Here is a 14,960-nt window from a genome sequence, read left to right as displayed (position 1 = left end):
CAGAACAGCAGGGAGTTTTTCCTGCCAGGACTGAAAGGCCTTAGTAGAACTGTTGTGGTCTGGGGACTGCGATAGGGAGGGGTGTTTAAGAGCAAGCCTGAAGTGCACTGGAAGAGCTAGGAGGTCAGACTCAAGGATTGAAGAGCAAAGGTGTTGCAAGTCACAACTGAAGTGTATTGTCAGTGTTGCGCAGGGCTCAGGTCAGGACTCTTGGGGGTGACGTGCAATTTTGAGGAAGCAAGTACAGCACTTCCCTGCACTGCCCAATTCTTCTGGCATCATTAAAGTACATGAGAGCCTGAAACTCAAAGCTGATGTTTAGACCCAGTGCTACTGGCAGTTGTTATTCCTTTGTTTCTATTCTGCCAGTAAAGAGAGGAAATACACGGGATTGACCTTGGGGGGCCATGAGTAAGGTGCATGATGTTCAGACATGCTTACTCAGATACTGTCTCATCTAGCAATAAAGAATTTAATATATCATTATGTGAGAAACATATGATGCAACAATTGTACACTTTTATACCAGATTATGAGCATGGAGAGAAAGGTGGGGATCTTAGTATCTAATTCAGTGGACATCAGCAGCTCATTTCTCTGCACAATGCACCCAAAGGCTCATTTATGTTTTGCTGCAGTCACCATCCATACTATTACCAAATTCTCTCCAAGATGCACCCTCAAGGACTAATTCCGTTGGGTACCCAGAAAAGTGCCTCCTACCAACAGTAGTTAGGAGCCTTTGTGCCAATAAAAAAAAAAAATTTTTTTTTTTTTTTTTTAAAAGAACCAAACCAATTTATAAGCCAGCATCCTAGGCCGCCCTTGAGGATTAAGTCTGTCTCCTGTTTGGCAGAATCTTCTCTGATTATTCTATACTGAGATTTATAATTAACCAGATTGAAACTGAAGCAGAAAGGGGATTCAAGCAGACTTTAAATGCTGCATCCACAATGCACCTTTCCAAAAATCTTTTTTGCTCTCCTCTTGGGAGGTCTCTGGGAATATTTTTAGACACCTGCTCGCCACAGACTGCTTTCCAGTGCAACCTATACGCATCACTAAGCCAAAAGATCACAGTGCACGGGAAAACCTTCAGAAAGCAAAGAAAAAACTCTGGCAGCCTGAGAAGAAGCAGATCTCTGGGTCCGGAAAGAAAAGATCCTGCAAGAAGAAAACTCTGAGTAAGTGTACAAATACCAGAAGTTGAGTCCAGAAGAAGTTTAACACAAAGAAACAGAGCAACTTGGAATTTACATTAATTGATACTAGTACTCATGGTGAAAGGTAAAGTAAAGGCTAGAAACTAGCTAAGTAACAATATAAAGCATAGGAATATAGGAGCAAAATTCTACATGGATTTCTTGCACCTTTCACTGAAGCATCTGAACTGGCCACTATCACAGACAGGATAGTAGGCTAGATGGACAACTGGTATGATGAACTATGGCAATTGTTCATTTGTGCTAAATTTGTACAATCTGAGAAGAAGTGACAGGGAGGAATTCCTCAGGAGGGAGTGAAAGTTTTTGAAATGTTTGTCATTTGGTACAAGTGGTTCATTCTTGAGGCAAAAAATTTGCTCTTCAGAAATATTTATAAGTAATCTCAGGCAGGGATGAGCTTGCAGTAACAAGAGGGGAGATTCCATTGGACAGGAAAATTATCCCTGTTTCCCTTCAAAGGGGTGACATAATTTTAACAAGAAGCTAACAAGAGTCCAGGAATGCAACCAGTATATCATTCAAGAGGACACATCATAGAATAGTACTCTCTCCTATTTTGTATTGTGCATCTATAAAAAAGGATTCAAAATTTTCTTTACCATACCCCACACCCCAAAGAGCACACCATACCACCAACACACTTAAGAACATAAAAGACAACAAAGCTTGATGAACACTTCTTCCTGTTCAGCACTAACTGGCTTACTAGTCTTCATCACCGCACTTCCGAATTTCAAACACTTCACAGCAGCGCATGGCAGTGGTTTTTTGTTGGTGGTGGTGGTTTGTTTCTTTGTTTTGCCTTAGAAAATTCAAACTTAAAAGGAACACCATCAGCTAGATTAAGACCCCAATTTTTACTCTGGAATAAAAAATAGTGTGAATGTAGAAGCGGTGAGCACAGCATGAATGTACAAAACAATGCGATTAGAAGAGATTTTGTGAATGATTAATTTATATTAACATATAATATTATTGCAATTGACTTTTTTTTTTAAAACACAAAACTGAAACATTCACAAATTTGGAAGCTCAAGTGATACAGAATTAGGACTCCAGATTTTAAGATGAGTCGGGATCATTATGATCAGTCTGACCTCTCGCATAAGCCAGGCCACAGTTATGGGTGAGACAGTGCTTTTCATTAGAAAGACATGCAATGTTGTTTTAAAAGACTTCAAGGGGTGGCGAATCCACCACAAAACTTGGTAACTTGCTCCAATGCTTAATTTTCATCACTGTTAAAAATTTGCACCAAATTTCTGGTTTGAATGTGTCTAGCTTCAGCTTCCAGCTACTGGATCTTGGTATGTCTTCATGCTGTAAGATTTAAGATCCCTTCCTCTATTAGAAATCTCCTTTTCACATATAGGATAGAACCAGAAAATGAAAGTGACTAAAATCTGACTATAAACAAGGATAACAATTTATGTTGAATTTTTTTAATACCCTGTTTTTTAACAAATGTATTTGGCAAAATAATGCAAGAGTAACTTTGGTTTTGAGTCAAACATATTATTTATAAAAAAGTTTCGGGATTAGTTAAAAATGGAATGGATTTTGCAATTACTAAATCTAATGCAGGAATGAGCAAACGTGTAGCAACAGTTGTATCTTCAGCGCAAGTTCCATCCTGTTCACTGCTTTAGGAATCAAAACATGAAGGAAGTGGAAGAAGGAACATCCCACATCCACACAGTTCTTTGAAGAGGCAAGAAGCTGGAAAGTTTCCTAAGCCAGCAGGGGAAACAGCTTCTTATTAGGGGTATCAGCAAGGACATGAAGTTCCAGTAGAGGTTGGGTTTATTCCTGAATCAGATTTACATTTGGGGTAGAAAGTTGCTTTAGTCCTAAAAATACTCTCCTCAACTATAAACAAAAGTGTAACTGACAGATCCACTTCCATTGTCAGAAATGAGTGAAATGCAAAAATAAAACCATCAGCATAAATGATTAAAAGTAATTGAGATTGTAAACATTTCTTCAGTATTAATCTAAGACTGCCTTTATCTGTGTTGCTAGTATTCTGCTTGCAAGTATGAGTCATTTTATATAGTTTCCTTTTACCAATCTTTACTTTATATTAAATGGTATTTTACTCTCTTCAAAATTAGTACTGCAAACATAGGCAATCTCATGAACTGACTGGAAAAGTGGACTAGTTTTACTGTAGATTCTGTATGGATTTCTGCCATCCTTGTAGCTGATAGAGACAGTTTTTTTAATTGCTGTAACAATCAGTCTGGAAAAATATATAGTTAATGTAGCAACTGCTGCTAATGTGGATGCAGTTATACCAGGTTAAAGGTGTTTACATCATTATAATTTTTAAATGGTTAATGTTCAACATCTCTGCACATCCTGAAACAGAGGTCCCCTAAAATATGTGTGCGCACACATGGAGGTGACCATAATTCCCTCGGCTGGAACTGTGAGCAGTCTATCAGTTGAATTCTGCATTGTTATAACATTGTTCCCAAGAGCTGATTTGGTGATCTACTGCCAGAGTTCTGTCATGTTGTCCATGAGACAAAGGTTCAATTTTCAGTCCTGGTCCTGCTCACTGGGCCAGTGGGGACTGCAGCAGATGTAGAAGCAGCCTCAAAGGAACTGGATGGTAGAGGAGATGTCTGGCATCACCCAAAAGCAAACACCTCTGACCATTGAGGGGGTATGGGCAGGCTCCCCCTTGGCCTGAAGGAAGACAATGGGGATGCAAGTCTTGAACTACGGGAAGTATCAAGCAAGACATAAGGGATTGTCAACACAGCAACGCTGATGGGGAGGGACAAGTCTTCTAACTAAAAACAAATTGCAACTTTCTGAGAAACAAAGCTGTAGGTATAATCTTACTGACTAAATGTCACCAACTCAACATAGAATCATAGAATATCAGGGTTGGAAGGGACCTCAGGAGATCATCTAGTCCAACCCCTTGCTCAAAGCAGGACCAATCCCCAATTATTGCCCCACATCCCTAAATAGCCCCCTCAAGGACTGAACTCACAACCCTGGGTTAGGCTGGCCAATGCTCAAACCACTGAACTATCCCTCCACCCTATTGAACCAAGCCTATTAAAAAAATCTGGAACTACAATACCTGGCAATGAAATCTGTCTGTGGTACCCAGTGCACACGCGGCCCTACACACACTTACATTTTCAAACTGATTTTACAAACACTGGCCTTTGGGGCAGGAACTGCCCTTTACTTTATGTCTGTATAGTGCCTAGCATAATAGGCCACCAACTTAGGTAAGGCCTCCAGACACCTCTGCAATGTAAGAGTTTTGCACCACCCCTCCCTCTCACCCGCATTTTGCTGAAGGGAATCACCTGCATTTTGCTGAAGGGAAGCAGACACCAAGGGGTTAACTGACTTGTCCAAGACCACACAGTCAGTGGCAGAGATGGCTCTTTGGAGTTTCTAGCTCCCAGCCCCAAGCTCACTCCATCAAAGCATGCCAGCTGCTATACCTAGACACAAACCTAACAGGAACGCTGTTCATCCTAGATTGGCTGTCTCTCCTCCTACAACAGGATAACCAGTTTAGAAATCTGCATGAGTGTGTATGCACATGGTGGCTGAAAAAGCAAGGGAGAAATCAAGGGCTCAGTTCTTCTACTTTTCTGTGTAGCATGAAACACAGCATTAGAGAAGAGTATTTTATATCAGCAATGCTACATGATAAAGCATTCCTAGAAAACAGTCATATGTAAGCTGTCTGGGGCAGAGACCATCTTAGTCTGTTTGTACAGCAACACAAGGAGCTATCCTCTGACTGGGGCTTCTGGGTGCTAATGCAAGAAATAAATATTATGTACAAGAATTTTACCGTGTGCAAGTTATTACAAAGACTGAATGGTTTAGCATTTCATGCTTTTTAAGTGGTATTTTTTGTTTTCCAAATGTAATATTTTTGTCTGACAAATATGTTTTGTTATGACCTGGAGGGGTGTTAATTTTTTCCACCTCCACTATTTTAAATTAACCTGATACGTCACAAAAATAAATATCACGGTGCTTTTATTTCTGAGCCAGAATACAGTATCTTTTAAAACCCCCTTTTATTTTTAAAGATCTGTGACACATGTAGTGCTTGGAAAATGTGCTGGACAGACATCCCTGGAGAACAAAAGCCTGTTTATCCCCAGGATAGGAATGGCACAAACACTGTGGGTGCAACCAGTGTGCAGCACTACCTCACCAACATACCTTACCCCTGACCCGAGGGACCCACCCACTAGGAGTAAGCAAACATAGGCTCACACTAACCAATCTGTCTGTACCTAGAAAACAGTGTTTTGGGGGAGCCCAACACACAACTTTTCAGCAACCTTTTAAGAACACATCCCCTCTCTACACACAAAAAAAGAACAAAGAATATTAAGAATCACTCATGTTACCATACTGGCATAATATACAACCCCAGACACTGACAAATCAGCAACAGCCCACATTTAGCTAAACAGCCTCGGCTTTATTTCACGCTCAACGACTACTCAAAGATATGGAGGCACAACATTTTAGGAGCTATGGTGTTCACTGGACTGATCTGGCCTGGGTGAGAGGATAACTCAACAGTTATGGCTCATTCACTAATTGGACTCTGATGAGGCTGGCAAACAGGCTGCCAGTGCCAATGCTGTGCCAGTGTTTGCCATGTATGTACCTACTTACTTTTAACCTCCAGGCCGCTGAACTGTCAGCATAGGCTGGAACTGAACTGGCAGCCTCCAGGTAAAAGGCTGTATACGTTCCATTACCAGTGCTCTGAGCCATCCTGTCACCCTAGAACTCAGTACTCCAACAACTGGCAGACAAGTTATTCTGAATCAAGAACTACAGTAAAGTGGCGAAGTCTATCATATCAGCAATCCGATTGGCTAGGCCATGCTCGGTATGAGACCAGCACTGACTATTTCATTCATCACTGCACAAGCTCAGCTGGTTCTCTGAGCAAAACAGCACTGCAGAATCAAGTTTCCTTTTGCTCATTTAACTTAACAAACATAGCCCCCCAAATCCTGTTTATAATCAGCAATGACAACTTATTCACGGTTTTTCCTAGTCAGGCACTGACCTAAAAAAACCAGTCACCACACATTTATTCGGCTTGCTTGAGCCGCTTCTATGCCAATTTGCATGCAGTGGGTCGGGGAGACAGAAAGGGGGAAATGGCATCTATTTTATATGGTCATCCGGTCTGAATTCTTACAGATGCTACTTTGGCCCACTCCAACAGATGCGGGTATAGCTTATACAGCTGTTACATGATAAGCGTCTCTTAATGAAGATTTCTAATACAGTCTGCCAACATTGCCACATTTTAGACACACGTTTGTTGCCTACAGCTGTGACAGGCAAGCAGAACTGTGCTATTTGCTTCCCGATACTTACAAAATTATCACCAGAACGATCACTCGTCCTGGGAAACAGGTTCTCAATCAAAACAATCTCCACCCACCTCCAAAGCAACCAATGGCTGCGGATCTACGACCCTCCCTGAAACATTATCTAAACACAGTCTCTTGCAGGCCCCACCATTTCCTTACAGCCACATAGGCACCCCTGCATCCTGGCTCTGCAGCTCCCTGCAGACATGCCGGAGGCTGGGCATGCGGAGAGAGCCACTGAAATTAAAACTGCATCATGGGGGGGGGGAGGGGGGAAAGGGGGGGGACAACAACCCACGCAGCTTCAACGCTTTGCGACATGCATCCCCCAGCCAGCCGATTCTGTCGGCACCCTGCTTTCCTGCCCCATACAAACCGCTGCACAGCCGGGCTGAGGTGATTACGAGGTTCTGAGGCGCAGGCAAGGAGGATGGAAATGGTTTCAGACCCCTTTCAGAAGCCGCAAAACAGGAGCAAAGAAAAGCATGGTTTTCTAGGTGAGGCCAGAGGGCTGTAGCCTACCTGCAGGGGCTGCCTGGATCATCCATGACTCTCACAGGCTCTGGTGGGTCTAGCTGTACTCCCGGACCCCTACTTACGGGGGGGGGGACTCTGCCTTTTGCTACTCTAACCACTCAAAATGGAGGCACATGCAAGCCTGGGAGACCTCGGCGAGCTTTCACTGAGCTTGTGCTGTGACCTAAGCCTGCACGCAGAACGCAGAAACTTCGCCCTCGGACTGACAGGACTGAGCATGTGCTGTGACCCGCCCTCCTCATCCCCCCCACACGCGCCCGCCGCGCAAGCAATCGCCGCCCGGCCGCTTCCGTAAATAAACCGCCCGCCCTCGCGCGCGCGCGCGCGCGCGGGCTCGGCCGCGGCCGCGCGCCCAGCTGGCGTGCCGGGGAGGGGGCCGCCGCCGCCGCGCGGGCTCCGTCCCCCGCGTGTTTCCGGGTGTGCGCGGGGCCGGTCTCCGCGGCAACCCGCAGCCCCTGCCGCGGGGCGCGCCTGCGGCCCACGCCCCAAGGGCGGCGACCCTGACTCGGGGTTCAGCAGCCGCCGGGAGCAGGGGCCACCGCTCCTGTGCCAGGCAATCAACGGGGCGAGCGCCCTCCCCGAGCCTTTTCCATCCCTGCCCTTCCCCGCGGCCCCCTGAGGTACTTTTGTGCAGCTTGCCCGAGGAGGCCCCTGTGCAACACCGGGAATGGCACTGCCAGCAGCAGCGGGCGGAGGCGGGTCCGGCCCCCCTCCGCCAAGGCGAGCCCGGAGCTCGAGGGGGGGCCTGTTTCACAGTCAGGGTGCAGAGCAGCAGCCGCCGGCGCAGAAGAAAAGGAACGAATCTATTTAGAAATGCCTTTTTTTTTTAATTATTCAAAATACTTACAGGGGTAAAGCCCTAATGTGGATTCAACTATGCGGGTATGAAGGTGCTTGATAGGGGGTACTCCCTTCCTGGACAGGAATGCTTATACCTGTATAAAACCTCTCCAAAGCCGCTTACCGCATCTACACTTGCGGTGGTTGTACCACTTTAGCTAGACTGCAGGGGTGGGGAACCTACAGCCCACAGGCCAGAGCCAGCCCGCTCCTTCATTTCAGCCGACCCATGGCAAGTCTCTGCCCTGCAGGCCAGAAGCCCCGAGCCTCCTCAGCACCACCATCCCCCACCCCCACACAGGGGGCTGCGTGGCCCGCAGCTGATTTTTCCTGAGGGTCAATGGCCCCTGATAGAAAAAAGGTTCCCCACCCCTGCTATACTGGTATGTTGAAGCTGTACACAGTTCTAGTGTAGTCAAAGCCTAACTTATTATCCCCATTTCATAGATGGAAAGACAGATGCACAGGGTAAGCAAGATGCTTAAGATCATGCAGCACACTCAGTAGCAAAAACCTAGATTTGCTGACCCCAAGTCTTTTGCACTAGCCCCTGCTATAATCTCTACTTCGTGCCTTCCCAAAGGAATCCAAGCAGCACTTAACACTGTGTACATACAGGAATCTTTTCAACAATAACTGGAATGCAACTACCACTGGGGACAGGGCAATAGCAATCAGGAAAACAACCAACACAGCACCCCACACAGCAGTGAAGGAAGTAAGTAACAGGGGTTTTCCTCAGGAAACGTGGCATAGAGCCACTGAATTTTTACCATCCAAAGAAACTCAGTTATTGGGGCTTTACCCAGAAGCTAGGTCTTACCCACACAGTGAGCCTCATGAAACTCAGCGTGTGTACACCTTGGCAGAATAAAGGACTGAGATGATCCTGTGAGAATTTGAACCTGTAGTCCCAAAGAGTCTAGCCTAGTCCTTCCTACTGAAATCCTTTGAATCCATTGAAGTTAACAGTTTTATTGACTTCAGTGGGTGCAGTACCACGTCCTTCAAGGGTTACACTGTTTATTTCACTGAGAAGAGTCTTAAGTAAAACTACATGACTTTGCATCTTATTACACAATTTTATGACTTGGTTAAAAAAGATCATATACACTGATACAAAAATTCCAAGTGCATATTTTTATACAAACTACCCCAGAATCAATCTACTGTGTTATCTCAAATCAAGTAACTATGACGGTCTTTCTACATTCCACATTTGAAAATAACAACTTTGAAATGAAAATCTGATGGAAAAATTCACTGTACTTTTAAATATCTGAGTGGGGTTCTACCTCTAACTCACAAAATATATTTTAAAGATTTGCAATTAATACTTTTGGGGAGATATCCCCAAAATGTTTTGGTCTTGTTTTACTGGCTCTGCAGTCACGGTTTTGTTTAAATACAGTTACCAGAGCTGGGCCGACATCAGTAGATGACGCCAGTGCCCACCACTGGAGTAGTCTAAAAGTGAGAGAAAGGGGAACTTAGTTTGTATTTCAGCTGTCTGTTGAAAACGAAGGATGAACTTGACTAATGAACATGTTCCAAATGGTTAAAGAACCGAAGTGGTAAAGGGTTGTTTGGTTTATTTGGTTTTTAAAAAGGATCTCAGGACTACACTAGAGTCTGATCAAAAACAATTTAAAATAGTGTTCTTTTAAGCATTTTAGCTACTGTAAAGATACATCCCATCACCTCAATTATATGTAAAAAAAGTCAAAAGATCCGAGATGCAAAGCAAAAGTGCGACAAATGTTTAAAACAAGATCATTTTAACAAACTGTCCCAGATAATAGACTAGCCAAGGATAATTACCTAATACCTGTAACACAGTCTTTTCCTAGTGACTGCTTTCAAATGCAAAGACCCTGTCCCCTCCCCCTTACCATTTCGATTTCACTCCCACTACTCCCAAGTTTTGTTTCAGGACATCTATCCATTTGCCATTCTCAGCAACTTGCCATTTCAGGCTGACAGGCCCCTGCGTAGATGCTTTAATTTTTAAAAGGATAAAGAACACACATACCATAAACATCACTCCTTCAGAAAAGTTCCACAGTCTTTATATTATCTACATTTTACAGATGAAGAAACTCAGGCACAGAGACAAATGTTTTACCATGGTCATACAGGAAGTCTGTGGCAGAGCCAGAAACGGATCCTAGAGCAGTGGTCTCCCACCATTTTACACCCAACCTTTTGAATTTAAGGGCAACCCAGGATCTACCCTACCCCTTCCCCGAGGCCCCGTCCCCTCTCCAAAGCCCTGCTCACTCCATCCTCCACTCTCTCCGTTGCTTGCTCTCCCCCGTCCTCACTCACTTTCATTGGACTGGGGTAGGGGGTTGGGGGTTCGGGTGGGGTTTTCAGTGTGGGAGGACACTCTGGAGTGAACCTGGGGCAGGGGGTTGGGGTGCAAGAGGGGGTGAGGGTGCAAGTTCTGGGAGGGAGTTTGGGTGCAGGAGGGGACTCCGGACTGGGGCAGGGTGTTGGGGAGCAGGAGGGGTTACAGGGTGCTGGCTCTGGGAGGGAGTCAGCGCTGGGGCAGGGGGTTGGGGTGCAGGCTCTGGGAAGGGCAGAGTGTTGGGGTGCAGGAGGCTATACAGAGTGCTGGCTCTGGGACAGGGGTCAGGGCTGGGGCTTGGGGGACAGGCTCTGGGAGGGTCCTCAGGGTTGGGGTATGGCCTCCCACAGGGCAGCATTTACCTCCAGCGACTTCCGGTTGATGGTGCAGTGTGGCTGCCACTAAGGCAGGCTCCCTGTCTATGCTGACCCCACGCTGCTCCCGGAAGGGGCCAATTCGCCCCCCCCCCCCACCCCGGGGTGGGGGGAGGCAAGGGGCACATGGCTCTGCACACTGCCCCTCTCTGCAAGCACCACCCCCGCAGCTCCCATTAGCCACAGCTCCCCATTCCTGGCCAATGCTTGCAGGCAGAAGCAGTGCGCGGCGAGAGACCCCTGCCCCGCCTCCGCACTGCAGGTCTGCACTGCAGCCCCGCTACACCACCAGAGATTGTGATTGACTGGGAGATCCTCTAGGATCGACCAGTCGATCATGATCGACCAGTTGGTGACCAGAGTCCTAGAGGAATGTCTGGGGCCTCCCCATCTGGCCTCCCTATGCCTGGATTACTTAAAGTGTCCAGGAAAGAACATGCCACATCAAGGACATGGCTTGCTTTAGTTTCTGCTCATGTCATTTTAACCCGCCTTGCCAAGAAGATCCTCAAGTTAGCTAACATCCAAAGAGAACTTCGAATACATACAGTTCTATATACATGCTAAGTAATAGTATTAAGTTCAGCTAGTGATCCAGGTATTTAAAACGCACCCATTACCATTGTTTGTAAAGTGATCTGAGGTCCTCTGATAGGGGGTGCTATAAAAGAGGAAACAATTTATGTTGTTCTACCAAACATGTAACGCTTTCGTAGACGCTATCACAATTATTGTTCCTGTATGGCTTTCCTCCTCTTCCAGAGAGGCAATGGCCCTGGTACATCAATGTAATTATACACATTCATCTGTAACACCTGGAGGGAAGGAGGAGATGTACGAATACAGAATGCAACACAGCACAGATAGGGAAAAAAGGGGATGACTAGCCTAGGGCTAACATGGGAGATAAGCACAACTCATTGGTTTTGAGTTGCTGCATCCTGAAAGAAAAAGGGTATGGGGTTCAGAGAGCTCTCCCTCTTTCTCTACTTCATTTCTATGGATGACAACAGGGCATGATTGCAGGAAAGACACACGGGCACATTCTGCTTGGACCAAGACCCATGTCAAGAAAAAGCACTTCCCTGATGGTGGCAGGGAGGGTGGGCATGAGAGACAGAAAGTCTTTCTTCTATGACAACCTTGGGTTAGAGACCCCAAGATGGTTCTCTTCTGTGTTTAGCCAGTCTGGAGAAAACCCCACTGAGTCTGAGGAGGAAAGGGGGAGCAGCTGAAACTAAGCAACAGGGGAGAAAGCTGGAGTGCCAGAAGCTTTTAACTGGATAGGAGACAGCCTACATCATACAGGGAGAGGAGAACACTCAGCTATTCAGAGGCAGCTTGGTGTAAGTGTGCTTTTATCATCATTTTAGAGTTGCAAGTAATATTGGGATCACTGAATAGATGCGATCAACGGTTAAGAGATCACAAGACGTACTATTGTAAACCGTCCCATTTGCAAGCAGGACACTATTTTTATGACCCTATCTTTGTAAGATGCTAAACCCCCTCAATTCCCACGGACATCAAGGAGAGGGGAGGGCACTCAGCACCTTGCAGGATTGTTTTTGTGCACATATCTATGGCAGGGAAATCACCCTGCCCTAATTCAAAAAGAGCTACTGAGTCTCTCTGTGCTTATCCAACTGGGAACGATTTTCCCTGTGCATTTTCTATGCCATAATTAAATTGCCACCTCAATATTTCTTTTTACAAATGCTTTGTGATTTATCATATGCTGGAGGATGTGTTTTATTTAAAACACCTGCCACGCCACATACATTGTGTGTGTAGCAAAGCATAGTGACAAAATATGAGCACTCATTTTAAGGCTCTGATGTGAAGCACAAAAGTAAATTTAGAAGCTAAGTGATAATTTCATCTTTCATATCTTCCACTGCACTATGCATTGTAATACACATAGGGCCAGACACTATTCCAAGACCCCAACACTAAGCAGACTCAGAGTGAGTTAAGGATGAAGACCAAGACAAAAGGAGTTTCTTTACTTTTGTCTCGTAACTCAGACTTTTTGTGCTATTTTAAACCTAGTTGGTGTTGATTTTCCTTTTAAGAAGGATTTTCTGGAAAAGGGCATCAGTTATTAAAAAACATCTCAGAATTCTATTTGGAAGTAATATCTTGGCATTCATTTGAATTCTATATATTTACAAACAGAACTATTTCAAATCCTCTCTTATGAGCGATTCTATTGGCACTATCAGATTCAGGATGGTTCTTTCAGACCAGGGTTACTGTATCAACGTAACTATTCTGATGCCAATACCAGCTTGCATGGGTCACGCCAGCTGCGAGAGAAGATACTCTGAGTCCTTTCTATTTCACTGCAAATTTGCGTGGTCATTGTGAACAAAACTGCATTAGCCAGAATTTGGCTTCACAGCTCCTTCGAAAATCCCAGCCATAGCTCTTGACAACTTTATACCTGTTGAACTACTGGATAAAGATAAATGATGATGATGATGTACGGTACTCATTAGCAAAACACCTGCACCTCTGAAGTACCCTGCTAGCACATGCATCCATGTCATGTGAAATTCCATAGTTTGGGTGCCTAACTCCATTAGGCTCCTTTGAAAATCCCATCCTATATAGCTGAATAACTTCATGCACACTGCACTGCTGTTAAAATAAGCAATTTCCTGGATAGGTTTCTCTTTCCCTACACACACACACACACCCCTACCCCCACTTCACTTGGTTTCTATGCGATGGATGCCCACACAATTCCCTAGGGAACATTGCAAAGCCTTCACCAGTGACAAAGCCTTTCCAGCATAACAAGGAGGACATACACAACACTAACATCCCCTTCTACCTGACCCCGTCTTCATCCCCAATCCCCAAACGCTAAAACACAACTCTATCCCAAGCAGAATTTTTATACCCCAGAAACTCCATGAAGTCCAATAGAAACTTTGATACTGCTCATCTATTTTACTTGACAGGTTCTCAAATACTACAATAATGGGTGGCACTATAAAACCCTAAGATAGATAACAAGGGTACAGTACCTTCATGAAAATTAAACAGTGTTTGCAACTTGCATGGCATGGAATCCAAATGGTTGTGCATGTGTTAAACTGGGGATTTCAAATGTATTTTTAAGTGGATAAAAGACCGCATCTCACATATTTATATATTCCACTGCTCATCTCTGTTTCATGCATGCATCTTGATCATGTAAGACATGGGGGGAACTAATCAAATGTATTCAAGGCCACCCACATATTCTGAAGCCACACTTACTTAATGCTGCAGGGAAAATAACTACATTTAAATGAAGAAATACCTGCAATGAATACACATTTGCCACAGTCATGCTCAGTAAGAAAAAGTACCACTTAGCAATGTTTTTACAGCAACTTGACTTAAACTAGGTTAAAAAGGAAACCTTGTAGAACTTCTAAAACTATCTTCCTCTCAATCCTACTCACTTTTCTTCAAAACCTCTACAGGCTGCTCTTTGCCTTTCATATCAAATTCAAACTCTTGCCCTCCACATAGAAGAGTGTACAACTCCACTCCTACCTAACTCTCTGCGTTTCCTCTTACACACCTGATATTTGTGCTACAACCTAACCTTCCTTCTCATTCAAATCTCTTTTTAAAAACCCTTTAATGTTAATCAGGTCCAGGTACTCCCTCCACCAATATATCAGTACATTTGTGGCAATGAGGTGCACAGAAGTGAACATACTATTCTAGATGCAGTTCTACCAGAAAGATGAGAGTATCTATAACTTCCTTGCCTGCAACACACCATACCACTTCAACGTATTCTTTCAGAGTTTCTCAAAAGTAGTCAGATTGTACCAGTCTGATGTGACTTACTCTAGCTACCCTAAACTGAAATGGAAAACTGCACTTCAATCAGGAAAACATAACAGCATATTGAAAAAGTTCACAAAGCAAATTCAGTTGGGATTTTTTGCAGACTATTTGAATCCCAGTTTATCTGGGGTAAACATTCCTTACTGGCCTATAAAATGTTGCATTTTCTATCGAGCTGTAGCTCAAGATACTGCAACATCATTTTCCAAAATCAGAAGCAAATGTGAAGTGTAAAAGGAGAGGGGAACAAAAAGATGAACACATCTCTGTTCATACTGTATAAAATGACAGCCATAGAAAAATATCAGATTATCTATAATCAGATGGAATGGAAGTCACATCTCTAAATATCTAGACGAAGATACAAGGATGCAAGAGAAAC

General features: G+C 44.4%; 1 protein-coding gene across 15 annotated transcripts in view; it reads right to left on the bottom strand.

Moving 5' to 3' along the window:
- The window catches only part of RERE (arginine-glutamic acid dipeptide repeats), a 402,629-nt gene that overhangs the window by 147,276 nt on the left and 240,393 nt on the right, over positions 1 to 14,960 (bottom strand). Inside the window, exon 1 of one of the 15 annotated variants that reach the window (XM_073316844.2) lies at positions 7,145 to 7,352. The exons of the other annotated variants lie outside the window; for them this stretch is intronic. Within the exon in view, the coding sequence (XP_073172945.1) occupies positions 7,145 to 7,170 (26 nt within the window). The 5' untranslated portion in view covers positions 7,171 to 7,352. Of the gene's footprint in view, positions 1 to 7,144; positions 7,353 to 14,960 lie in introns of those variants that run through there. 15 annotated transcript variants of the gene reach the window in all.

Source organism: Lepidochelys kempii, chromosome 18, assembly GCF_965140285.1.
Source record: "Lepidochelys kempii isolate rLepKem1 chromosome 18, rLepKem1.hap1, whole genome shotgun sequence".
NCBI classification, from domain to species: Eukaryota; Metazoa; Chordata; order Testudines; family Cheloniidae; genus Lepidochelys; species Lepidochelys kempii.
The sequence above is the reverse complement of the archived record's forward strand: the minus strand, read 5'-3'. Positions and strand labels throughout refer to the sequence as shown.